General features: G+C 35.0%; 2 protein-coding genes across 6 annotated transcripts in view; both read left to right on the forward strand.

Annotated features, from left to right (window-relative positions):
* LOC129757772 (vesicle-associated membrane protein 2) overlaps positions 1-5696 on the forward strand; it is a 50336-nt gene extending 44640 nt beyond the window's left edge. For 2 of the 4 annotated variants that reach the window (XM_055755068.1, XM_055755069.1), the window contains one exon: positions 2380-5696. In XM_055755068.1, coding sequence (XP_055611043.1) covers positions 2380-2534 — 155 coding nt within the window. In that variant the 3' untranslated portion in view covers positions 2535-5696. The remainder of the gene's footprint in view (positions 1-2379) is intronic. The other 2 variants (XR_008739802.1, XR_008739803.1) reach the window with 2 other exon arrangements.
* A 5739-nt stretch (positions 5697-11435) lies between these two features.
* Positions 11436-16199, forward strand: LOC129751892 (DNA replication factor Cdt1). 2 transcript variants are annotated; one of them, XM_055747659.1, is made up of 3 exons: positions 11439-11753; positions 11865-12457; positions 14453-16199. In XM_055747659.1, exons 1-3 carry the CDS (start codon positions 11670-11672, stop codon positions 15831-15833), a joined length of 2058 nt encoding a protein of 685 aa, XP_055603634.1. In that variant the 5' UTR covers positions 11439-11669; the 3' UTR covers positions 15834-16199. The 2 variants fall into 2 exon arrangements, with proteins under 2 accessions (XP_055603633.1, XP_055603634.1); XM_055747658.1 differs by having other exon boundaries at positions 11436-12457.
* The last annotated feature ends 10995 nt before the right edge of the window (positions 16200-27194 follow it).

Here is a 27194-nt window from a genome sequence, read left to right on the forward strand (position 1 = left end):
GGCCGGGGGATTGCCAGTATTGTTTTTGATGGGAAAAGTAATTGGAAGCTTTTTTTGATAAGATTTAACCTTTTTTCCCTTAATAGCATTGAAGATAAAAGCTTAAAAACATCAAAAACGCTTAAATCAGAAACATGTTTGTCATACGGCTTGTATAACGTTGCATGCTTGTGTTGAAAACAATAAACTGTTTTTTGTTTCCTTCTTCCCCTCATACACATGCACAGCCGGTCAGATTCAAAGGACTGAAGCGATTGTCAAATCACATACAAACCGACCCGACCGTACAGACTTCTCGGAACCAGAACGTCAGTTCCCCTTTGATTTCAATGGAATTTTGGAACCAAAACGTCAGTGCGGTACTGAAATGTCAGTTCGGAAATTTTCTTCTCTTTCAGCCCCTTGGTCAGATTAGCCGAAGGTTGTTTGCCGGTGATGTGAAACAAGGAAATGATTTTTTTTCCTCTAGTTTTCCTAACGCCGCCTCTCATTCGCACGCACAGCATTTTCCGAGTGGATCAATTCATTCATTCATTGTTTCCATCCTCCTTTATCTGGTGAGGGGTTGAGGAAGTACATGAAAATGTTTTTATTTTGTTTCCTTCAGCCATACGCAATGCGGTTGCGCTGGGAGGTTAATGCCGGTTACAAATCGAATTATCGCCGCTGACGTTTACATCTTATGTCAATGGTGTTGAATTATTGCGAACTCATGATTGGAGTAAAGCATGAAATTTGGGTGTGACATCAATGCCATCTGTTAGTAAAAATATTAAGAAATGTTTATTACTTTAATTAAATAAAGTATAAAATGATATCAAAATGTGTACAAACACTTGAGTGCAAGCAGCAAAAAATGTGAAGCAAGAACGTGAATCGAACGTTTGACTCAACAACGGTTACATATCATTTATTAGCAGCAGAGTCTTCTGCCTACTACACTATCTGAGTCTGTTTAAGAAGCGACGTTTGTTTGGTCCTGCTGGTTCTTCTCAGACTAATCCAGGATTAAACCTACGTGCACTGTTCTCTAAAGATTTATTAGACACTCTAGGGGAAGCTTGGATAAGGGCTATTAAATATCATTCTCCTTGGTTTTACGGAGAAAAAAGCTTCGTTTATTTCTCCTTTATTCTCGTGTGTACATAGTCATGCGGATGCACAATGCCTATTTATAAAAGCTTTTACAATCATTTTCAGAACAAGCTTCGAACTTAATCTTTTACCGGTAAGCGTAAGGTGTCTTGCAGTCTTGTAAAAGTTGTTCTACTACATAGAACCTTCATTCTGGAAAAATTTCAATGTACTTCAAAGCATTCGCAACGGGGTAATTCCACACATAAGAATCTCAGAATAAAAAAAATTAAAGAATCTCAGTGGAACCTAATTTTTCCTTGAACAAATGAATAAACCAATTAGTTTATAATCCAAACAAAAATTTATCTAAGCGTACACCTTCGAGGATATGACCGATTTTATAGCCTTCATCTTTAATTTATCAGAAGTTTTTTTGTGCAGTATTTTTATGATTTTTTTTAATTAAGTGAAATTTAGTTCAGTTTTTAATTAATGGATTGCAATTAGTGGTTTTATCAATGTCTTCATATTTCCGATAAGCAGTCCAACGCTTAATGAATCCTATTTGGATGGGAGAAAAAAGTACACCGTTTTAATGATCACCTTTTCAAATCGACACGAAACAAATAATAGCAGATTATACTCGCATTTAAAATCAATGAAGCTTCCTATATCTTTGATTCTGACCCTTAAGACTCATTTCTGTACGATTTCTGGACGGGGCGGGATAGAAAAACAAATACAACCACTCGCAAGCCTGTACGTACGAGCTATGCAAAGCTGTGCATAACTGCCTTTACTCATGCATCAACCACATACCCTTACCCACGTTTCGGTCGTTTCTACTCGCCCTCCTCAGGGTGTAGCTTTTGCGACGACAATCTAAACGTAGCCGCTAGTTTAGCAACCGCAGCCTGTCTCCTACCGCTACATAACACAAACTGATGGTGTACAAATCTGAGCGTTTTGTATGTTTTTGAACATAAACTGTGTATACTGTAAAAGCGCATTCTACTATGTAATATCTGTACAAAAAAAACTAGCAAGAGTGACTTGTTTTTTATTTGTTAGCTGCAACTGTTTATTGTGACCCTAGCAATTGGAAATCTGTCTCTCGATTTGAGCGTAATTCATAATTTCAAGAAATTTTTAGTTTTCCTATTTGCGTAGAGTTGTCTCTCAAAGGAACAAAGCTGGTCCTTCGCTGTGTGTAGTAGAAGGTGTGGGTTTCGAGTTCAGATGTCGACTAATTTAACCGTAATCTTGTTTTCTCTTTCCTCCATCTAACCAAACCAATCATAGCAAAATTCATGCCAGCTGAGCAACCACAGCAGCAGATGATGTATCCCCCGATGCAGCAGATGCCAATGCAGGTTCCCGCCCAACCGGCCCAGCCAGCGGCACTCGTACAGGACGTGTCATCGCTCGTTTCCAATCAGCATCAGTTTAAAAACTAAAATCCAGAAAACCTTATAAAACCAATCATAAGAATCTCTTCTCGCTAAAACCTATTCCAGAGAGAAGCTAATGTGAAACACATACACAGCAACCACACTCACACTAAAACAAGAATAAAAAATTTGAAAAAAAAAATAATTAAAGTATATAGTGACGAGAAAAACAAGAAAAATCTTTACATATGATCTATTATACATATTTAACGAAAATCAAATCCACAAAAATGGAAAGAAGTGTTTTTTTTTCAACCTACCCATTGATTGACCCTAAAGAAAAAAAATATCTTTATGTATGTTGTTAAAAATCTCGTTTAAATTTTGACCAACGGTGCAACCAAAGTCACAACAACGGTACATTTTCCGGTTACAATGAATGTTACATCAAAGTTTTTTCCACGAGCTTTTCCTTCAGATAAAAAAAAACCGCGAAAAAACAATTCAGAAGACATTGACAGTAAGCATAGAAAAAAAAAACTGCAACGTTGTATCTCTACATTTCAAAGTGTCACAAACACCAAAGATAGGATCAATAACCAGTGAAATGTGTGACGTACAGTGAAAAACAACCATTGGTTATGGCAAACAACAAATATCATATTATCAAACCAAGCTAATATCGAGTTTCTGTTGAAATAACTAACAAGTAACAGCAAAGAAAACCGAATAAGAAGGAAAACAAGACAAAACGACAGTTGTAACCGAAAACAGCAAACGAGATAAACGAATACAGAAAATTTGCTGACGGCAATGCGTTGTTTGGTTTTGCTATTATTACTGGAGAATATAAAGTTAGAGCAAAGAAATTGTTATAAATTTGATCTTTAGGGAAACACAAATTTATTATAGGACACAATTAACAAAATAGTGGAGAAAACGATACTAATAACAAGATACAAGAAATGTAATCATTAGCAAAATGGTTGAGATAAGACTTTTGTCAATAATTTTTCTTTGTGTTATCTTGGATGAATCAGAATAACTGGTCAGCTGCTTCCATCGATATTGTGATGATCATCAAACAATGGTGGTTCTCGTTTGATAACTGTATGCTTTCTAGATTTTTACAAAGGTAACGAACCTCCTGACATCTTCTGGAGAATCGTAGAAAATCAAAGCGCCCAGTTTTCAAACAAGTATCGTCCATTTAAACGTTCAAGAAGCGTCCATTTTCTACTTTCCATTCGGAGTCAGTGTAATATTCCTTCAAAAAGCACGTTCAGCTGAATAGTATGTAGAACACCGTGTAACTTGTATCACCATACAAAACACGTTTGTACTTTGTTTACCATCTATCAGTATCCTCTAAGCGATATTGAGATCCATCAGATGAACACAATAATGACTAATTGAGCTATTTTTCAATTTGATTTTTACCAATAGAAGTCACTTCTTCGAAAAAATCCATGGAGTCATTTCATACATGGGTAATAACTCTGATGACTCAACTGAGTTCGGGAGAAAATATTAGATAAACCATTTTTTGTACTTTGCGTGTTACCAATCACTCTTTAAACCGGACTATTGATAACAATGGCAATACATCAAGATTGTTAAAACGAAAAACCTTCCAGAAAAACTGCAGTTGAATATTTCAAATGGCAATCTCTAGAATTTTCTTTAACTATCATAAATTTGAGAAATACAGTTTACTCCAACAAATATAAATCTTTTCACCAATTTTCACGAACTACCACCAAAAATTTCATGGTTGACAACTGTCTCAGTAGAAATGTTTTAGGTACATTTGAGACATTTATGTTGTATTTGCACTCCCTGGTTGCGGAAATTAACTTCAACTACCCTTATGGGGTTTTTTATTATTGATCTCAGACAAAAACTTACATTCTTAAGTGTTTCATGCTGGCAATGAATCTATCCAATCATTTTAACTATCAGCAATCAGGGATTGTTCAAAGCTGGGAAAATACTATATTTAATGAAAAGCTCTTGTTAAAACGTTGATAAATTAAAACATTAAGTAACAAGATTAAGTGAACTTAAAACATACGATGTTGGCGGTTATTTGAAGAATTTTACAATCTTTCTCAACAATCAGTTTTAACTTTTAAACCTAAAACAATAGTCCAATAGTTTCTGCTGCTTTCTGTACCTATCATTTAAAAGAAATAAGCTAAACATGCTATGAAAGTGTTACAGAACAAAACAAAAAAATACAAAGAAAAAAAACTCAACTCAACGATACAAAAATAGTGAAGCATAAAAATTAGAAAACAGGTTTAGTTCAATATGCTTATTAAACGGTAACTTTAACAAATGACAAATACTGCGAATGGTACCCATTTGAAGTATAATCGTTAAATTATACAAAAAAAAAAACCGGGAGAGATTGATCTCCCCTCTGCAGCAAATAGTTATCAAATATCTGGGATGAAAATTTAAAAAAAAAACACACGCTCATCACATAACGATTAGTCACTCGCGTTCACTTCGAAATTTGAGAAAAACTTAAATTCCACCAAACAAACACACAGACACATAATTGAAATTAATTGAGCAGAATTAAATAGCAGGTAATCAGTGCAGAATGTGTTATGTAATAAAGTTAAATTTATTATGACTAGTGAACATATTTCACAGGAAATTATTTGATCTTCAGTTCAATTTTAAATTGAATATCCAAAAAAAAAAAATGAACATATATATACTGACAAAACAAATAATAATAACAAAAAATGGGAAAAACATATAAAAAATTACATATATAGCTTTGAAAATTGTAAAAAACAACCTATTAATTATTATCTATACTTTTGGTGATCCGGAGTTAAATCGATTCAAGAGCGAACACTTTGAAACGAAATTGAGCAAAACAGAAAAAAAGGTTAATGGCACCCACGTTATACCATAGGTGATAAAGCAGCACCAGCAACGGCAAACCATTGGAACTAGGACTGGAGAACAAATGGCAAATAAGAACTAAAAAAAGTGCTAAGCCGAGAAACGAAATGGGGTTCCGATGAGCGAGTCAAAGGGTAAAAAAGTTGAACAAAGCAAACAGTCGATCGGAGGAAAGATAGCAAAACGAAACAAATTGCCGTTGATAACAATACCCTTGTGCGAACGATAAAGGAAAGTATAAATAATAATGGATTAACAATATATAATTAATGATTAAATAAAGACAATTACCTAGTATATGTAGATGATGGTTGTTTTAATTTCATGGTGATCAGTCACAGTTTAGCATTCCTAATCCTGTGAAAATGATTCGGGGCATAATGTTAATTGTGGAGAAAATGTACTCGATTTCTCATGACAACTTAACTGAATTTTATTTTGAGTGTCGGAAATCATTTGAAGCAGAGGTGAGCAACCTTTTTAAGCAACGGGCCACTTATAATTTGAAGATCTTTGGCGGGCCGCATTCAAACAAAATTTAGTTAACACTAAACGTACCGGAGGCGGTCAAATGACGGTTTTTGAACTTTAAACGATGATTACGCCTTATATAATTGTTTTTTTTTTCGCAAATTTAACGACAGGACTATTTTTTATTTACAAAATGCAAGTATTTTTGCGTTTTTAATTTTTTTTTAAGTGTTGCGGTTTTCGAATAACGCATGTGGTATACCTATTCATACCGCGAGCGGTCAAATGACGGCAAACACCGTTTTCGCTGAAACTCCCTTGTTTATCAACCGATTTTTACAATTTATAGTTTTGAAAAGCTTATAATTCGACTCAAAAATGTTTCTCAGACAATTTTCAGCAACAATCAATAATTTTAAAGTTATTTAAAGTCCAAAAACTTTTTTTATAAAAAAAAACATGTTTCAGGAAAAAGGCAGTTATTAAGTCTTTGAAAAAAAATCACTTAGTGCCTGAGCAAACTGAAGATAGAAGCTATATGTTGCACTTATTGAACTTTTTTTAAATTTCTAAGATCATGGCCACAAAAAATGTAAAAAAGTAGTTTAAACCCCGTACTTTTCAATCAATCAACCGCCAAAGCTGTTCCTGTTACAGTGGAAAATTTTGAAAAAGTGAATTGGCAAGTTTACGTAATTTGTCACATTTTGGCATCTTTAGATTTTTGAAATACGAAATACATAATTTATGACGACTTTTCAAAGGTAGCTGTTTATCGAACTTTTTATCAATTTGGATTTTCTGAGACAATCCCTACACCTAAATTTAGCTTTGCACTGGATTTTGAGTACGTTAACGTAAAGTTAAGGCAATAAAACTATATGCGAAAAACGGATACCTTTGAAAAGCCGTCATGAATTATGTATTTCGTATTTCAAAAATCTAAAGATGCCAAAATGTGCCAAATTACGTCAACTTTCCAATTTATTTTTTCAAAATTTTCTACTGTAATAGGAACAGCTTTGGCGGTTGATTGATTGAAAAGTACGTGTTTTACACAACTTTTTTACATTTTTGTGGCCATGATCTTAGAAAATTTTTAAAAAAATGTTCCATATGTGCAACATATAGCTTCTAACTTCAGCTTTCTCAGGCACTATGTGAAATTTTTTTCGAGCACTTAACTGATTTACAGCCTTTCTCTTGAAGCATGTTTTTTCATGAAAAATTTCTTGCTCTTTAAATAACTTTAAAATTATTGATTGTAGCCGAAAATTGTTTGAGAATCATATTTGAGTCGAATTATAAGCTTTTCAAAACTATAAATTGTAAAAATCGGTTGAGGAACAAGGGAGTTTTAGCGAAAACGGTGTTTGCCGTCATTTGACTGCTCGCGTTATGAATAGGTATAAAGAAAGTGTCGGTATGTTTAGTGTTAATATTTAATAGTTGGTAGAGCTTTACGGAATTTTTATAACGACAATTTTTTGACAATAAAACGCTAAATAAAACGAATTTATGTAAGGTACACCGGGGTAAGTGTGGACGGGTTTTCGTATAGTTCAACTTTAAAAAATCATAAAAAAAATCAGCAGTGGAGCAATTTTGATAAATTCAATGTGATGCAGAACATGTTTTTTACAAAAGCTGAAGAGATGAGATCGATAGAAGCAAAGCGAAAAAAGTTATCACGCAAATCGTTATGGACGGCTGGTGTCTTCACTTACCCCGCTTTATGGGGTAAGTGTGGACGGTAGATTTTCCCTTTGATTTCTCAGGAAATTTTCAAAAAAATTGGGTTTTCTTGGTTGAATACGTTACTTTATTGCTCGAACCGTCCAAAATTTTGAAAAAAGTTCATGATACTATAATTATAGTGTGTAATTTATGTTACAACACACGAGATCCGATTTCATCAAAAACACAGAACAAATAAGTACTTTACTCAAATTTTCATGATCCGAATGCTTAATATAGCTAAATAATACAACTCATAAAGGATGAAGGACAGAAAATTGAAAAAATGTGTAAACATCAAGTCTTTTTAAAGCCGTCCACACTTACCCCAGGTAGGGGTTGGAGACAAAATTTTAGTTTTTTGTAAACAAACTCTTTTTTCTTGATTTTTAACCGCCGTTTCTTTTCCTAACTGGTTGTTTGGAATGTAAGGATTGTTTCAATGTAGAGTTTTTTATCGAGAGCCAGCTAGTTTAGGAGAAATTTGCAATTGAAAAAGATGCACATCAACTCGACATCGTAGTTGAAAATAGAAAATTCCGAAAAAGTCACTGTAAACAACCGTTATTGTCTGAATCGTATCTTTTTCACAGTTATTGGATAGATTACAAGTAAATTGAACATTCTGCATCAAAAGTTTGAAAAAATAGTGCACAGTATTGTTTTTATAGCCATCGTCCACACTTACCCCGGTGTACCTTACTTGCTTATTTTTTTTTTTTATTAAAGGTAATTAAATTGAATAGGATCATCACTAAATTTAGATCATTTCTCAATAATGGAAATGTTTTAATTTTATTGAAATGTTTAGTGAATATTCTTTTTTTACATCATTTGCTTCCTTTTTATTTATTAAAAACTAAAAATAAGATGAATGTCTTTCTTAGTTCGTAAAAAGATTTAAACTATTTTTTGAGAAAAACCTTTTTCGTTCAAACCAATAATGCGATGGTATTTTTCATCATCACTTCCCTTTAAAAGTTTCTTGGAGCTTAAATATAGCGATTTTTTCTGTGCTTATTTTCGAAAGGTTTTTTTCACAGTTTATTTAAATTTTGTCGAATCGAATGTAAAAATCAATATTATTGTATATCAAACATTGCTGTAGGAACGGGGGGTTTGGGGTTTAAACCCCTCCCCCCCTCCTCATGAGGGTCCAAAAAAGCAAGCGAGGTATTCTACTCTCCACTCAAAATTTTAAATTCATAATCAAATTATGATAATATAGTACAGTTAGACTAAAAATTAATGCCGAAACCTAAAAAACCCATCCCAAGTTCAAAATTCTGCTACAATTTTTCAAAATTTTCTCACTCGTTCATAGAAATTCAGGTCTGAATATTAAATTTTAAATTAACCCATTCGAGATGGAGGTCTTTTTGCGACATTCAAACTTAAAGTACTTTACTCTTAGATAACTTTTATGTTGTTTAATTTTCATAAGAATCAATGCTCAATAAATTTTTCCTGAACTTTGCATATTCCGTTGGTATAGGAACATTTTTTTTTCGAGCAATAGTAAACTCACAATAAATGATTGTTCTGAAAAAGGCACAAAATTCCATTGCACACACGGCGTGCAATCGGTCTTTAGAGAGTTTATCCCATCTCGGAGGTTTTGGTCCCATTTTCCTTTAACCAAAATTGTATTTCATTTTTGTATTTCTGATTCTGTATCCAGTTTGAGATTCTTGATTTCCTGGTTCGAATTTGATGTTGCATTTCATACAAAATTTGAGTCATGTTTTTGGCATCGTTATAAAAATTTAGATCACCCTTAAGTTTAAGGACCGCTTTTCTTAAGTTACGATTTCATACGAAAAACAAGAATAATCATATAGTTAACACAGATGAACAGATGCACAAGCTCGAACAAAAAATCTTCAGAAATTTGTGTAAAATTTCCAGTGCTCTATTTTAAAGAAGCCGTTAAAAAATGACGAAAAACAGTGCCATCTATTGCTAGATTTCTAACTTTTGAACGGCGCAATAGTCCTATTTGCCGCTGGTAGTGTTCGTGATTTTTTGCTGGTTGTTTCACCAACACTTTTCAGTTTTGGGACAATTAACCACAAAAACGACCATGTGTGTCGACCGGCTGCCCGTTTTTTATACCGAGAGTTTTTGAGGTTAATTGTCCCGTCTCATCTGCACACGCTTAGCAAGTGTGCGTAAGAAATGTCAAAAACAACTCTATAGATGGCACTGTTTCTAGATAGCTCTTTTAAATGTAACAATTTTTCGAAAGGACGCAATGGTATTTGAATTCAAAAATGAATAAATTTAAATACAATAAGACGAATTATTCTATACAATTAGATTAACCACGAATAATTTTAAGCTGGGGAAAATAGCATTAGATATCATATTTTTTTCACTACAGAGACTGCCGAAATAACAAACAGATGTACAAGCTTGAATTATTATATTCCAGAAACCAGTACAAATTTTCGAATGCTATCATTTAAACAAGCCGATTAAACTTTTGAAGTACCTCATTCTTGGAAGAGCACAATCGTATATGATCTCAAAAATTGATAAATTAACATCGTAGTAGAATGGACGGCTTCAATATATTCACAGCAAGGTAAATTTGCCTGTTTCATTTTATCTTCATTCTTTTTACTTAAAAAAGACTAACTAAGAACTTCGGACAAGCCAGACGAACCAGTTATTTTATCCAGTTGAGTTTAAAAATAAAAATCTCATGAAACAATACCGATTCTAGGCTATTCTGAGCGAGCATTTTATCGTATCATATCTGTTTCTATTTAGTGCTTCATGATAGTTTGAAACAATTAGAAAAACAGCTTAAAGCTAAAAAAAATTCCATTACGCAAATCATAAATGTGTTGCGAATCTTCAAAACTCGTCAAATAGTAATTCGACATATTCATAACTGACTAATAGTTTGTTATTTTGTTTTGTTTACATTTCATTTTCTTCTTGACAGTTCTCTCTGGTGTCCTTGGAGACATCTGGTGGATCAACCAAAACACATAAAATTGATTGAAAACGGTCGTTGGAACTTTACACACGTTTCAAGGCTTAGCTTGTACATCAGTTTAGTTAATACATAATTTATTTTTATTCATGCATTAATTGTTGGGCAAAAATCCTAAGTAAAATTACGTCACCAAACCCCCCTTCCCCCCCCCCCCCCATGAGTCGGTTCTTCCTACGGCCCTGATATCGAATATAATACAATAGTGTCAGATTTGCCTAGAAATCTCTCCTGCTTGCATTAGTATTTCGCTAATCATTTAAATAATAATAAGACAAAATATTAAAAAAAGCAATGAGTTTTGAAAGTTCTTTTTTTAACTTGAAAAAAATGTCATCATATAATGAACTGTCGATGGAAAAATAAAGTTTCAATACATTGTTTGGATCTTTAAGTTGAGAAAATAGTGAAATTTAATTTGATCAATGTGAGCCTTAATGATAAAACTATTTACAATTAAAAATAATTTTTATTTCCAGGAAAACGTTAAAGCTAGTTTTCAAAACCATTTTTATACTGATTGTAATGTATTATATTTATGAAAAAGACTATGGTTATCGATGATATCTAGTTTAAATTAAACCATAATTTAGGTATTCCATCTTCTGCGTGTTCAGTTTGAAGTTTCTATACCCGGCGCATTATTATGAAAAATGGCGCCTTTCACTCAACGTTGTTTACAGTAGACATTTCCATCAAAAAACTCACACACACAGCTACTCTTAAAGCAAATTAACGACGGCTGGAGGAAAACAACTGTGCATATCATACATACTTCTGAGATTGTATTGGTGACCGAGTAAAGTCCTATCATATGGAAACGTAACGGAATGCGAGTTGCACTTTTTTTTTGACATCGATGCCTTTCGCTGCAACTGCAGTTGGAATCAAATTGGAGGGAAAACGATCCTGCTGTACCAATCCCCTTTCGGCCATTTTCATTCCAACGGGAGACGGGTCGGTGTTCAGGAAAAATCAGTGAATTCAAGTGCGTAGAACCGAAGGCGTCAGTTTTATATTGACCAGTGAGAAGTAAGGATCAGGATCATCAGTAGGTTTCAAGGATGTCTCAACCGACGGTAGCGGCATATTTCAACACAAGGAAGCGTGTTGCGGCGGATGATGTGGGTTCGGCGGTTCGCAATAAGGTACTAGTGCTAGAACATCCCACTTCTGATTTGCTTCCTTCCGGACCGATTCCGGTCAATGGTAGTTCCCAACGTACTGCCTTCGCAAATACTAAGAACTTTCTTTTCAAGAATGCCGTCGTCGATGCGGGTAATGAACCGGTGGGAGAAAATGGTACTCCGGAATCCAGAAGGGTTACCAGAGCGACCAGAAACATCAAGCGTATCGGAGCGGTCACGGTGGACGAAAAAACGCGAGAAATGTTAGAGCAACCGAAACTGGTTAAATTTTTGAAAATGGGCAACCTGTCCCCGAAGAAAAAACTTAGCCAAAAATCAACCCGGACGCCAATCAAGTCGGTTCCAAAACCGGAACAAACTAAGGAGGCAAGTCCCACGAAAGTTGAATTTTCCAGCAAAAACAATGCCAACAATGTCGAGCGAGGCATGAAGACGCCAACAAAGCAAGTGTTGCCCAATCCGGCGCCGTCCAAGGACATCAGCAGTTTGACCGCGGACGAGGTCAAGACCAAGCTGAGCCGCAGTGCCCGCCTAACGGAGCTGAAGACCAAACTGAACAAGCTACAAAGTGGTTTCGATAAGCTGGACCGGATGGAGAAGGTTCGACTGGAGGAGACCAAGCAGAAACCGGTTCCCCCGAGCCCCAGTACGGCCGCCCGGAATCTGAAGGAGTTCCAATCATTGGAAGTGGAGGTTCCCGTGAGGTAAGTTTTCGCACTTTGGGCAAGTTCAATCTTGTCCATCATTGAATAGACGAAACGCTCACCAATAACAGAGATGACTTCCGAACTGATAAGATAAGAATCAACACAAAATCTCATTTTGCTTGTATGACTGCAAAAGCAATGCAATGTAAGAAAGCAGAAACAACATGCTACCTGTTTGATGTTGTTTCGGTTGCATTTGATGCTCAACGCAAAAGCAATCAAAAAGGGACCGAACTACCTACCTGTGTCTGGGACTTGATTTGATTTTTTGGTAGTTATTCCGCTCTATGTTGAGTCACAGTACAGCTGAAGTACAGCTGAATGTTTTGACTAGATGAGAATTTTTCGGACAAAGTTTCGAGATCAGAAATCAAAATCATTCTTAGGAATCAACACTAGAAATGTTTTCAAAAAAAGAATTTTAGAATTTAGAAACTCAAATCTAAAACTGATGTTTGAAATTGTTTTCAACATTTTTTTTTCCTGGGAATTTAACATTTTGATGTCATTCTTCCCTATCCGATTTTGTTTTCAAGATAAGAAACTAGAATCAGAACTAAATTTAGGAAACATTAAGAAATTGAAATACAGATAGCCAGGTTTCTTAATTTAACACATTGCGGACCAAATACGAGATATCTCGTTTTTATTCGCTTGTCGCGAGAAGCGCTCTAAGCAAGAATGTCCCATGTGACTTTTGGGTCATTTTCACTTTTTTGCTGGAAACGGTCTCTTTTAGTGTTAACTTTCGAATAAAAACACAAACAAGTATACTTTGTTCTGAACTTATCGGAAATTTTCATCAAGGTGGTTGTCTCTATGTTGATAGTTCTACGCAAGAATGTCACACTAGAGAAAATTCTATGAAAAAAGCTAATTTTATCAAAAAATTGTCTTAAGATGTCAGTTCAAACTGTTGAATTTAACGTTATTTACTAAAAAGAACACTAAAAGGGCAGAGGAGGAGCGAGAAGCCTTGAGTGTTTCATTCAGAGAAATTTTCACTAAACACTTTTCGGTAGGCACTACTTACAGGATCCATACTCAACTATACATTTTTATAAACAAAGAGGAACGTATTTCTCAAATTACGGTTTAGCATGAGTTAATGGGAAAAAAATAAACTACGCAAGCTTTTAAAAGGATAGAAAATTGTAGCCGTGTGAGTTTTTCAAGAACTAGCATCGGCATGCGTTCTGATTCTACGCAAAGGTGTCACATGGGGCATTTTTGGCTCTAATTTGCTGTTTTTTTTTTAGGAAATGTAATTTTTTTGGGAGAAAACATTGTAAAATGATTAACTTGAACTGTTCACTACGAAAAAACTGTCGGTGAATTTTTAGTTTGAGAGAAAAATTGGAAACATAGCTGATATTTCAATCGCGTTTTTCTCGTTTGCACGTTTTTACACATGGGACAATCTTGCTTAGCCTGAAAAATTTCTAACTGTGGCAAAATGAAACTAAGAAAAATAGTTAAATTTCAATTACCGATTTAAATATGAATTTTGATATTCAGCTTCATATTTCAGATTGAAATTTCAAATTCTAGCTTAGCATACAAATCAGTTGAATAATTTTCGAGTTTCTAATATTTGCCATAACACTTCAGAAATAATTCATTTCAAAATTTCAAGTTACTAGTTGTTTGCAAAGCACCTAACTAAATTGCACAATGATAAAGAAAAACAATAAAGAAAACATTCAATGAATGAAATCAACTTTCTCACCGAAATTGTTATTCTCCTTGCAGAATAATTTCAGGAACCAAACGCATAAGTAAACAATTGTTGGTTTTGGTTAGCAAACAAGAACTCTATATAAAAATGCTTTGATCCTTCAAAACTGTTTAAAAGTTCTTGAGTGGTACTTTAAAAACATAAAAATTCAAATAGATTAAAAACGATCTAATTTACAAAGAAACTTGCTCAGTTTTTACTGTTTGAATTCTCTATTCATTAATTGTTTCAATTTATTTTTTCTCAATTTCCAGCCCCCAAAAGGTGTTTACATCGCCTACGAAAATGCTGCACCGGACACCGACCAAGGCCGCTCATAGTTCGTTGATGTCCCCTCACAAGGCAGTCACTCCGAAGCGTTTGTCGGCTCTGATGAGCCCAATTAAGGAACCTACAACGGCCAGTCCGGTTACTGCTAGTCCCACTAAAGTACCGGCCTATCAGCGCTTCCAAACGTTGGCGGAATCCGGACGACCGGCTCTGCAGTTACCCTACAAGTACCGCTGCTTGGCCGAACTGTTCAAGTGCATCGATACCGTCTGTGCCATGTTCTACAACCGGAAGGAGCAGATCACATTCAAGAAACTCAAACCCGCCGTTCAAAGGATGGCTAGAAAGAACCTGTACGAAAGCCACTTGGCTCAGATAAAGAATCTGTTTCCTGAAGCGTTCACCTTTAGCCAGGATCTGACCAAAAATTATGGATCGGTCACCAAATACGATACTTATCAGCTGGTTATAAAACCAAACGTGGAGGAGAAAACAAACGTTAAAACCATCGATGAAGAAACCAACGTTATTCGCAATGCTCAAAACCAGGCAATGAATCCCCAGGTCATGATTCTACGGATCCAGAAGTTCAATCGCATTCTGCTTGAGCGAGCAAAGGATGCCCACGATAAATTCCTACGCAATCTCGATCCGCCCATGATAATTGCCAAGAACAAATTGACTCGCTGGCATCCCGAATTCGACCTTGAAAGCTGCCCGGACGTAGAACAGACCCCACTTCCTATACCGCCGAATGTCGAAAGATTTTCAACTGCCAAAGATGTTCTCTCCACTGCCAGAAATCTATTCAACTGCAACACACCCATGGAACGTGCTTTAGAACGACTGGAACAGAAAAAACGCCAGGAAAACGCCGAAACAGTCACCTCACAGACAACTGCTCCAGCTACCACTGCCGAAATAATTCCTCCAGCTCCCAAGCAAGCCGATCCATTCCAATCGGCTCTGAAAAACGTTCCTCAATCCCTTTTGGAGAAAATTCGAGCCAAACAAGCCGCCAAAGCACTGGACCAAATGACCCGAAGACCCTCCCAAGAGCAGGAAGCCATCAAATATGGCCGTCTACCGGAAATAGCACGACACCTGCGTAACGTCTTCGTTACCGAACGAAAAGGTGTGCTTCCGCTCGAAACTGCCCTGCTGAAGATAGAAAACAGCTACCGAGGTAATCTGACAGTCAAAGATTTGGAGGAGCACCTCAAGCTGATCTCCCAGCAGGCCCCCTTCTGGCTGACGCTGACCGAGGTAAGAAAAACCATGTACGCCAAGATTGCGAAGGACTGCGACCTCGGCAAGGTAACCTCTCTGCTGGAGAAAAAGGCCAACGAGCTGCTGAAGTGCTGATGGCCATTTCACCATCTAACTCTGTTCTTAGTGTGACCAAATTTTTATTATACATACTAGCTCTACTCGAACTATGTGTTGCGAGTGTTCTTTTCATGGCTGAATGAAGCTTACCTTTACGAAATTAGGCATGAAATGGTGTTAGGATTACCTTACTTATTGAATTTTACAGCATTAGACAAGTTAAGTTTCTTTATACACATTATTCATTGCACTATTTTAGAAATTATATAAACTACCTTTACTGTTTGTTTTCCTGTTTCTTACTATTTCTTATTTTTTTCTCTTATTATTAAAAAAAATCTTTGAATTAGTAGTATAATAATACATTTGAATCAATAGAAGGACAGTTTTTATAGGATAAAATATATATTGTTGTCATTTATTGCAATATCACCGCTCCATTACATTGTTCAATTAATTTATTACCACCTGTTTGTTAACTTTTATATGATTATTTAATTTTTATTATTGAGTTAAAAAAAATTTTCTTATGAAATGCTTAGCTTGTCACTTTTCAAGACAAAAATTTTCAAGTGTCGTGGAAAACATTATTTAAAAAATTGCTTCGCCTAACTCCAATGGGTGCTCCAGCCCAGAAACCTCGTCTGCGAGAACCCATTTAGCTCATACAAAGTACCTTTTTGCGTCTGGAGCGTCTACTGGAGTCAAAGAAGCGAGCGTTTTTTGTCGATTCAATTTAAGTTTCGATCACATACTATCTACTGATGGACTATCTAGTAGGTAGTAGGTAACCCGAAAATCTCGAAAGTAACTTTAATCCACTTATACTCATCTGGCTTTATGAGCTTCAAACGTTAGCTCAACAACAAAATATCTTACGAGAGTGTCTTCTTGTTTTTTAATCAACGACACCCTTTGAAAAATGAATCACGTTTGAACCTTTCGGTGACATTCGTAAATCTCAGTCGCAATAACGCGATGATCGCAAACAACTCATAGGCGGTTCAACTACACCTAGAACCAGTTTCTAGCGTAGGAGATTAGCCAGCCCAGCCTCTGTTGTTGCTGTTGTACGAAATGGGTACTTAACCAATCAACAAAGTGAAACTAATTCTATTGGAAGTAATTTTCTACGGAATGTGGAAACAGCAGCAAAAGCAATTGTCGCCAAATCTAATTGGACCTGGCTAGGTAGAGGTTGTACAAAAGTTCGTGACCGGCGACAGCACATGGTCAGTAGGTCGGCTGTTTTCGATTCAATCACTCGAAAGTTGGATTTTTTTTTCTAAAGTTCGGTCGGTTAAAAATGCACCGTAAGCTTTTGCTTGTTGTCCTGGCTGTTGCCGTGTTCTTCAGCTGCAACTTCTACGGGCTGGTCTCGGCTGACGAATCTGCGGAAACAACCACCGAGGCACCGGGTTGGTGGGACAACACCAAGAATTGGGTCAGCAATAAAACCGTTTCCGGCTGGGATTCCGTGAAAAACGTCTTTGGAGGATAGACGACCTGTTTGCGGATGATGTATTTCGAGAAAAGTATTTGAATCAGTGTACAAATATATTGCTATGAATTTATTCCGATAAGCAGAAAAATAAAACTTGTAGGGAGTAAAATGAAGTTTTCCAAAAATTGTGTTCCGTATTCCATTCTTGGTTAACTTTAAATAATCTCTCAAATGAAAACCCCGTTTGTACAGTACTGAAGAGATATTTTTTAAAGGATTTATTTATCAATAATCGTCAGGCTGAAAAGATTCGTTAAATCCTCAACGTTATCGATTACTGGTTTTTGATGGGAACCTGAATTGTACTGATTTTGCTTTCGATAAAGGCCCAACGCTATTTAGAGGGCTCAGCAAAACTCCAGATACAGTCAACGATCGCCAGATTGTCGATGTTATTGCAACATTCTTTAAATGGAGCCTTAAAATATTTCATTAAGTGAAAAAACTTGGAGCCAAGTGTTAAGCTATATTTAGACCCCTCGAAAATAAACGTTAAAATTCGGTGGAATACTTGGACACTAGTTCAAACCCGATCACAGTGCTAAAAACTTCTTGATACTGTTATTTCCTTTTCTACCAATAACCCAAGTCCGATCTTCAATGGTATTTTCCAACTAGGTTATGGAGATTTTTTTTTATTATCTGACGGGTTTGCGCCGGGGGTCTTTGGATTTTCTCCAAAATTTCAAATTTTGTTTGTTTCAGCACCATAAGAAAACGTGTGTTTTTGCAGATTTCTAAGACTTTTATTTTTCGAGTTAGGAAACGTTTAAGTTTTTTTGAAAAAAAAATTACCCTCTTTTCAAATGCCCATAACTTTGTCAATTTTCAACGTAGAATATAAAATAGCACATCAAAACGCATTAAAATTTTACCAGCTATCCAAATAAAATATTAATATAAAATTATATATTGATTCTCGGTATAAAATTAAGAAAATATGTTAAAAATAATGTCCAAAAGTACCGTCTGCACCACCAAAATTTTTGAAACATATTTCATTTTATAGTCCTATTAATTTCACAACTTTCATCTGAAGACACCAAAGTGGGCCATAAACTCCTTGAAGAGTTATGAAAGAAACAGTGACAATAAATCTCTTTTTTAACGCCAAAAACTAACAATTTTCGAACAACTGCACTGCCGTTCTACGCAAGAATGTCCCATGTGACTTTTGGGTCATTTTCACTTTTTTGCTGGAAACTGCTTATTATGGTGTTATCTTTCGAATACAAACACAAAAAAGTATACTTTGTTCTGAACATCTAAGAAATTTTCATCTAGGTGGTTGTCTCTATGTTGATGTTTATACGCAAGAATGTCCCACTGAGAAAAACTCTTCAAAACCACTCGACTGTAACAGAATTCCTCAAAAATCGCTTCAATGACACATTTTCCTGTAATGTTGAACGTTAAATGTATTTTTTTTTATGAATGAAGGTCACAGGGATGGACAATGGAGAGGGGGTCACTTCAGTAAAAGCTTTTCCTCCACTTCCGGTTCAGATCCATCATTTTGTCTTATTCTTGGTTCCTCAAAATAAGCATATTTTCGGATACTTATAGTATTTTTTAGCCTACGTTATCGAAGCTTCAGAATGTGTTATCCAAATGAGCTTGATCATCCCGGCTAATATGGTTATGGCAATGCTTCCGGCATCCACAGGAAAACAATTAATCGATGCGCAATATTGCGCTTCCACGTAGAATTTTCCTTGATTATTTCTTTCATAGTTCTAAAAAAAAGTGAAAAAAAAAACATGAATCGGATTCATTCGGATCATCCTTAAACTTAGAAAACACATTTTAAGAACCGTTCTGATCCAATTCTGATTTCGGTGTCATTGAATCCGAGGAAATCGTCATTACTGTCTGTCACTGTTCTCTAAACTTGACTCCAAACCGTAAACCTTCAGCATCAATAATGTACTCATCTTATCTATAGTTATGAACGCTCAATTATAATTTTTTTCCGAAACACTTTAAAATCCTTCCCGTTCCCGCACAATAACAAAGAAGAAAAAAGATCTCGTGTGACAGTTTTTCCATAGAAACAAAAAAACACACGCTCATATTCTACGCAAAAGTGTCACACGAAACGTTTTTTACGATTATCTTCTGCTTTGAGGAAAAAAATCAAAAAGTAAGTATAGATTCCAATGTAAATTGACCAACTATAAAAACAATTTGCATGAAAGGTGCGGAAGAGCCATAAATTTAACGAAAATCCGAAAAACAGATCAAAATTTCAATCGCGTTTTTCTCGCTTGCTCGTTTTTCCACATGGGACAATCTTGCTTAGAAGGGCAGTGCACTCACATATACGAACACCGTCTCTTATCGTACGCAAGTGCACCGGGTTTTAAAAATCTGCAAAAAAATACAATTTTATAGTCAAATTAGTTTTACAACTTTCACCCGAAGACACCAAAATGAGCCAATCAATGCTTCAAGAGTTATGGAAGAAATAATGACCATATGTATTGTTGCGCCCGCGTCAGGGTATAACGATTCTCGCACAGTCACGCGCTTATACGCAGAACACAATGGTCGCATCGCTAATGTACGTTCAATCGTGCATTTGAGCACGTATTTTTACCAATACGATTGAAATTCCTGAAATAATTGAATAAAAATAAGCTGAATGAGATAACTTAAAATTATACATTTCTCATTTGAAGAAGTCATCTGACAAGTATGTATAACAAAATAAATATTGGCTACATTCGGATCCATAAGCGAGAGCTATGTGGCTATGTCATGCAGAGTATTCTGCGGCGGTTATTTTCCATTCATATTTGGGAACGAATGCATGGAATTGTTTGGTTTCAGGTATAGCTGATGAATACTTAAATCCAGTGTTCGGCACAAAAGCGCCGATCCGCTAATCGCTAATTAGTCTGCGAATTTTTCGTCAGCGATGTAATTATGGCGCTAAGTTTTGATTGAGTTAGCGAATTAAAAAGTCCCGTTAATTGTTGGTTCCGCTAGTTGAAGACTGCTAACCTCCATATACTTTCATCAATCTCTCGAAATATTTATGATAGAATATACTTTTTAAGTTAAGGTGACATTGGCTATCATTCTAACCTCAATGTGCGCTTCAAGTGAAAATTGTCACTTCTAATGGTCTCAGTGGAGGATTGCGCACTAGATTCAGGGGAATGGTGTATTGTAATTTTTCCGTTTTCTATCATTTCTTTTCGCAACATTAACAGAAGAAATAAAATACAATATGCAAGGTGGTCACTCAATTTCAATTTTTCATTTCCCGCATTTTTCCTGATTTTCACCCACATGGTCACAGGAAATTTCCGGTTCAAAAAAACGAGAAAAATCGGTCTAAAAACTATTTTCAACTACATTTTTAATGGTACCGTTTTGAGTAATTTCTGAAATTTTATGAAGTCGGTAATTGTATTTTACTTCTTCTGTGAGTTTTGCGAAAAAAAAATGCTTGAAGAGGGAAAAATACCCAAAAAACAGCTAAGTAAGCGGCGCTAAACAATACAAAACTATTTTAACTTCCTTTAATCAGCTTTTTGCTTTGAGGTGGTTGGGAGATTTATTTTGTATATGAAGCATTTTAAATAAGGAAAATAAAAAATATTGCAGAAATAATGAATTAGAATAAATCGCACAAAAGATTTAATGCAAAAATTGCATACTATCTACTCGGCATAAAACCGATTAATCGAGTAAATTTTAACGAAAATTTCAAAAAGAGAAGCGGCGCTAATTTTTCAGTTAGCGATGCCGAAAACTGCTTAAATCTGTTGGTTAGCTCGATTATAGCCTTTTCATATTCAGCGCTGGAAGCATATATAAACTCCCAGTTGTTTCCCAATTTAAAATTTTTAGCCCAATCGAAAAAAGTCGAAATGGTCATTTAAATTTGCTGTTTTTAATGCTAGCATCTCTCGCCATTCTTTTTATGTTACTTCTTAAAGCATCACAAGTACCTTTTCCGTGTGCAGTAGAAAAAAAACGACAATCGAACATACATTAGCGATGCGACCATTGTTAAAATCGAGGTACCCATTGTAGGTGCAGAGTTGTAAAAAAAGCACGTTGATATTATTTTATTGACAAGTTATTTATTTTCTCTTTTAAAAAAATTAGATCAAAGAACAATTAATGAATTTAATCTTTTTTCTAGGGTATGCTTTAGAATGAACGTTCGTGTAAATGCGTATAAGCGCGTGACTTTGCGAGAATCGTTATACCCTGACGCGGACGCAACAATACATATGGTCCTTATTTCTTCCATAACTCTTGAAGCATTGATTGGCTCATTTTGGTATCTTCGGGTGAAAGTTGTAAAACTAATTTGACTATAAAATGGTATTTTTTGCAGATTTTTAAAACCCGGTGCACTTGCGTACGATAAGAGACGGTGTTCGTATATGTGAGTGCAGTTGTTCGAAAATTGTTAGTTTTTGGCGTTAAAAAAGAGATTTATTGTCACTGTTTCTTTCATAACTCTTCAAGGAGTTTATGGCCCACTTTGGTGTCTTCAGATGAAAGTTGTGAAATTAATAGCACTATAAAATGAAATATGTTTCAAAAATTTTGGTGGTGCAGACGGTACTTTTGGACATTATTTTTAACATATTTTCTTAATTTTATACCGAAAATCAATATATAATTTTTTGTTTATATTTTATTTGGATAGCTGATAAAATTTTAATGCGTTTTGATGTGCTATTTTATATTCTACGTTGAAAATTGACAAAGTTATGAGCATTTGAAAAGAGGGTAATTTTTTTTTCAAAAAAACTTAAACGTTTCCTAACTTGAAAAATAAAAGTCTTAGAAATCTGCAAAAACACACGTTTTCTTATGGTGCTGAAACGAACAAAATTTGAAATTTTGGAGAAAATCCGAAGACCCCCGGCGCAAATTGTCAGATAATAAAAAAAAATCCCCTTATTCAAAAAAAAAAAAACGCCAAAATGATGTTTCTACGATAAGCCATTTTTTCAGTATCAACTTTTAGGCGTTTAAGTAAGGTATTGCATATTGCGTTGAGTATCTGCATACTGTTTGAAAAAAAAAAAACAAATGAAATAAAATGAAACCAGCCGTAAATTACTTGATTTGAAGTTTTAGGTGAGCTTTTTAAAATCCAAGGTTGGTGATTGATTTAAGTAGTGCCTACGATGTGTGCCTAATCATTGCACGAGGAAACCCATTCGAGATATGAAAAATGTGACGAATGCAATTTCCTGATAAGAACTGCCTGAGAGTAATACTTTTTCGGCTTAGTTTATGTTCTACTGATATGCTGCTGTTGCTCTCATTCTTATCAGCTTATTCATCCCACGCCATGGGATGCCAAAATGCCGAGAGCAAGAATGTTTCCTGGCACCATTACTCAGACAAAACGAAAGAAAATAACATAGGAAAAAATACCTAAGCAAGAGCAATAAAAAGACGCATATTAAAATTAATAACAAACGGAGGAATTGCTGAGCATTGCTCTGCTCTACTCATTTATGCGAATGAATGTTCCCGTTCGGGTTCAAAGGTTAACCGATTACAACTTCATCAGCCGCACATATGAGTTGCTCGATGAAAGAAACAAGTCCTAACGGCAGTTATTCTTCAGTTGTTGGCCAGGAAGATCAACCGTTTCTGTTTAGTAGTTGATCATGGAGGAAGCGCACAAAATTCTTCTGTTGTTTGTGGCAATTTTGCTGGCGGCTCAGTGTGTGCTGGAGATCCACGCATCGGCCATTGGAGGATCCGAGGAGCCAAACCTTGCAAGGACGCGTCGTGAGACGGCTAACGCCACGGCCAATGGGAACGTCATTGATCTGACCATCAGTGGTGCGGGAAGATATGGAGCCACGATGCAGCTGGAAGAGATGCCCCTCTGTCCGACCGATTTCTGGCGATACCTTTGGGGTGTGATCCAGCGTTGGCGTGAGAAATGTATTTAAGTGCGATCATAAGGTGTTTCATCTGAAATTGAAATTATTAGTTTAAAATTTTTACGTATACTCAAAAACTTAAAAAGTTTGTTTTAAGAAGGCTGAAAAGAAAAATCCTAATCAAAATTATTATATCTGGGCTGCGGACTACAAACTGTTGTCAAATATGTATATTAGGATGGCAGTAGATGTATGGAGAAAAATCATGTTCGAATTTTAAAAATCAACTGCATACATTTTGAAGATTGACCCAAAAAACTGACCTGTGCCAAACTTCAGATCAATCGTACTTGATTTAGGGGTGCCTGAAAGCGCCCAAAGTTTTGTTTTTTGGCCCTCAAAAATCATCAAAGGGACCAAAATAAATTGGAAAAGTTGAAATTTTAAAATCAAAATGCATAAAACGTTGAAATCTACTGTTATCTCGCAAGAAAATTTTTGTCAAAAACTGACCAAAAATTAAAAAAAAAACATCAAAGGGGGTGGGGAGTCAAACGAAGTTTGGAAAATCAAAATTTTAATTTTGATGCCAAATGACAAAGAAATCGCGAAAAGTCGACAAGATAACGAAAAGATAACAACAGATTGTTAATCCAAAAATCGAATTTCTGGGAGTGGCTGTTTTTCGGAAAACCTACAAAGGTCAACCCACCTTTGGTGATATTTGAGGGTAAAAAAACGAAACATTTAGCGCTTTCAGGCACCTCCAAATCAAGTCCGATTAAGCAGCAATTTTGCACAGGACAGTTTTTTGGGCCGATCTTCAAAATGTATTTGGTCGGTTTTTGAAATTCGACATTGTCTGCGACCCTAATTTACATTGTACAAACAATATCCAGAATAAACATTCGTAGCTGTAAATTATACAAAGTATGTTCACAAAATAAGATGAAATTATGGGTCACTTCTGAGACTCACTTCTCTTTATGCTAAACCCGTTGCATAAATTCAGGAGTTAGATCACTCAAAAAAAAAACTTTCTCCAATCCTTTCAGACTTCAGATTTCAGAATATTTTGATTTTGAAACTCAGATGTAAGATTGAAATGTCCGATTTTATATTCCGACTTCAAATTTGCGATCCAGATTTCCTATTCAGATTTCAGATACAGATTTCAGACTCAGATTTCGGATTCAGATTCAGAAATCAGATTAAGATTTCAAATTCAGATTCCAGATTTAGATTTCAGACTCAGATTTAGATTTCAGACTCAGATTTAGATTTCAGATTGAGATTAAGATTTCAGATTCAGATTTCAGATTCAGATTTTAGATTCAATTTTCAGATCCAAATTTCAAATTCAGATTTCAGATTCAGACTTCAGATTCTAGATGCAGATTCAGTTATCACATTTTGATTTCAGATTCAGATTTCAGACTCAGATTCCTGATTCAGATTTCAGGTTCAAATTTCGGATTCAGATTTCGAATTCCGATTTCAGATTGGTACAGATTTCAAATTTAGATTTAAAATTCAGATTTAATATTCAGATTTCATATACAAATTTCATATTCAGATTTCAGATTCGGAATTAACATTCCGATTTCTTCAGACTTCAGACACACATTTCAGATTCAGATTTTGGATTCAGATTTCAAATTCAGATCCCAGATTCTGATTTCATATTCAGATTTCAGATTCCAGATTCAGATTTAGATTTCAGATTCAAATTTCAGATTCAGTATTCAGATTCAGATTTCAGATTCAGATTTCAGATTCAGATTTCAGGTTCAGATTTCAGATTCAGATTTAGATTATAAATTCAGATTTCAGATTCAGATCCTGATTTCCGATTAACATTTCAGATTCAGATTTTGGATTCAGATTTCAAATTCTGATTTCAGATTCAGATTTCAGATTCCAGATTCAGGTTCAGATTTCAGATTCAAATTTTATATTCAGATTTCAGATTCAGATTTCAGATTCAGATTTCAGATTCAGATTTCAGATTCAGATTTCAGATTCAGATTTCAGATTCAGATTTCAGATTCAGATTTCAGATTCAGATTTCAGATTCAGATTTCAGATTCAGATTTTAGACTCAGATTTCAGATTCAGATTTCAGGTTCAAATTTCAGATCCTGATTTCAGATTCAGATTGGTTCAGATTTCACATTCCGATTTCAGATACAGATTTCGGACTCAGATTTCAAATTCAGATTTCAGATTCAGATTTCAGACTCCAGATGCAGTTTTCAGATTCAGATTTAGAATTCAGATTCAGATTTCAGATTCAGATTTCAGTTTTCAGATCCAGCTTTCTGTTTCAGATTTCAGATTCAGATCTCAGGTTCAGATTCCAGATTTAGATTTAAAATTCAGATGTCATATTCAGATTTCAGATTCAGATTCCAGATGCAGATTTCAGATTCAGATTTCAGATTCAGATTTCAGATTCAGATTTCAGATTCAGATTTCAGATTCAGATTTCAGATTCAGATTTCAGATTCAGATTTCAGATTCAGATTTCAGATTCAGATTTCAGATTCAGATTTCAGATTCAGATTTCAGATTCAGATTTCAGATTCAGATTTCAGATTCAGATTTCAGATTCAGATTTCAGATTCAGATTTCAGATTCAGATTTCAGATTCAGATTTCAGATTCAGATTTCAGATTCAGATTTCAGATTCAGATTTCAGATTCAGATTTCAGATTCAGATTTCAGATTCAGATTTCAGATTCAGATTTCAGATTCAGATTTCAGATTCAGATTTCAGATTCAGATTTAGGTTGCAGATTCAGATTTCAGATTCAGATTTCAGATTCGGTTTCAGATTCAGATTTCAGATTCAGATTTCAGATTCAGATTTCACATTCAGATTTCAGATTCAGATTCGAATTTCAGATGCAGATTTCCGATTCAGATCCAGATTTCAGATTCAGATTTCAGATTCAGATTTCAGATTCAGATTTCAGATTCAGATTTCAGATTCAGATTTCAGATTCAGATTTCAGATTCAGATTTCAGATTCAGATTTCAGATTCAGATTTCAGATTCAGATTTCAGATTCAGATTTCAGATTCAGATTTCAGATTCAGATTTCAGATTCAGATTTCAGATTCAGATTTCAGATTCAGATTTCAGATTCAGATTTCAGATTCAGATTTCAGATTCAGATTTCAGATTCAGATTCGAATTCCAGATGCAGATTTCCGCTTCAGATTTCAGGTTCAGATTCAGATTTCAGATTCAGATTTCAGATTAAGATTTCAGATTCAGATTTCAGATTCAGATTTCAGAATCAGATTTCAGATTCAGATTTCAGATTCAGATTTCAGATTCAGATTTCAGATTCAGATTTCAGATTCAGATTTCAGATTCAGATTTCAGATTCAGATTTCAGATTCAGATTTCAGATTCAGATTTCAGATTCAGATTTCAGATTCAAATTTCAGATTCAGATTTCAGATTCAGATTTCAGATTCAGATTTCAGATTCAGATTTCAGATTCAGGTTTCAGATTCAGATTTTAGACTCAGATTTCAGATTCAGATTTCAGGTTCAAATTTCAGATCCAGATTTCAGATTCAAATTTCAGATTCAGATTGGTTCAGATTTCAGATTTAGATTTTTAATTCAGATTTAATATTCAGATTTCATATTCAAATTTCATATTCAGATTTCAGATTCGGAATTAACATTCTGATTTCAGATTCAGATTCGAATTTCAGATGCAGTTTTCCGCTTCAGATTTCAGATTCAGATTTTAGATTCAGATTTCAGATTCAGATTTCAGATTCAGATTTCAGATTCAGATTTCAGATTCAGATTTGGATTGCAGATTCAGATTTCAGATCAGATTTCAAATTTCCAATTCCAACTTCAGATTTCAAATTTAAGATTCAGATAGACAGATTCGGATTTAGACTCTCTAAAATTCCATCAACTATAACGGATGGCGTTCTGAGGTGTTCGGATTACTAATTTTTCATACAGGATATTTTTTTGCATTAT

The sequence above is a fragment of the Uranotaenia lowii genome, chromosome 3 (assembly GCF_029784155.1).
Source record: "Uranotaenia lowii strain MFRU-FL chromosome 3, ASM2978415v1, whole genome shotgun sequence".
NCBI classification, from domain to species: domain Eukaryota; kingdom Metazoa; phylum Arthropoda; class Insecta; order Diptera; family Culicidae; genus Uranotaenia; species Uranotaenia lowii.

Coding starts and splice junctions, on each gene's coding strand:
- LOC129751892 (XM_055747658.1), top strand. CDS start 11,670: ATGTCTCAACCGACGGTAGCGGCATATTTCAACACAAGGAAGCGTGTT. Junction 12,458..14,452: donor GAAGTGGAGGTTCCCGTGAG/GTAAGTTTTCGC, acceptor CTCAATTTCCAG/CCCCCAAAAGGTGTTTACAT.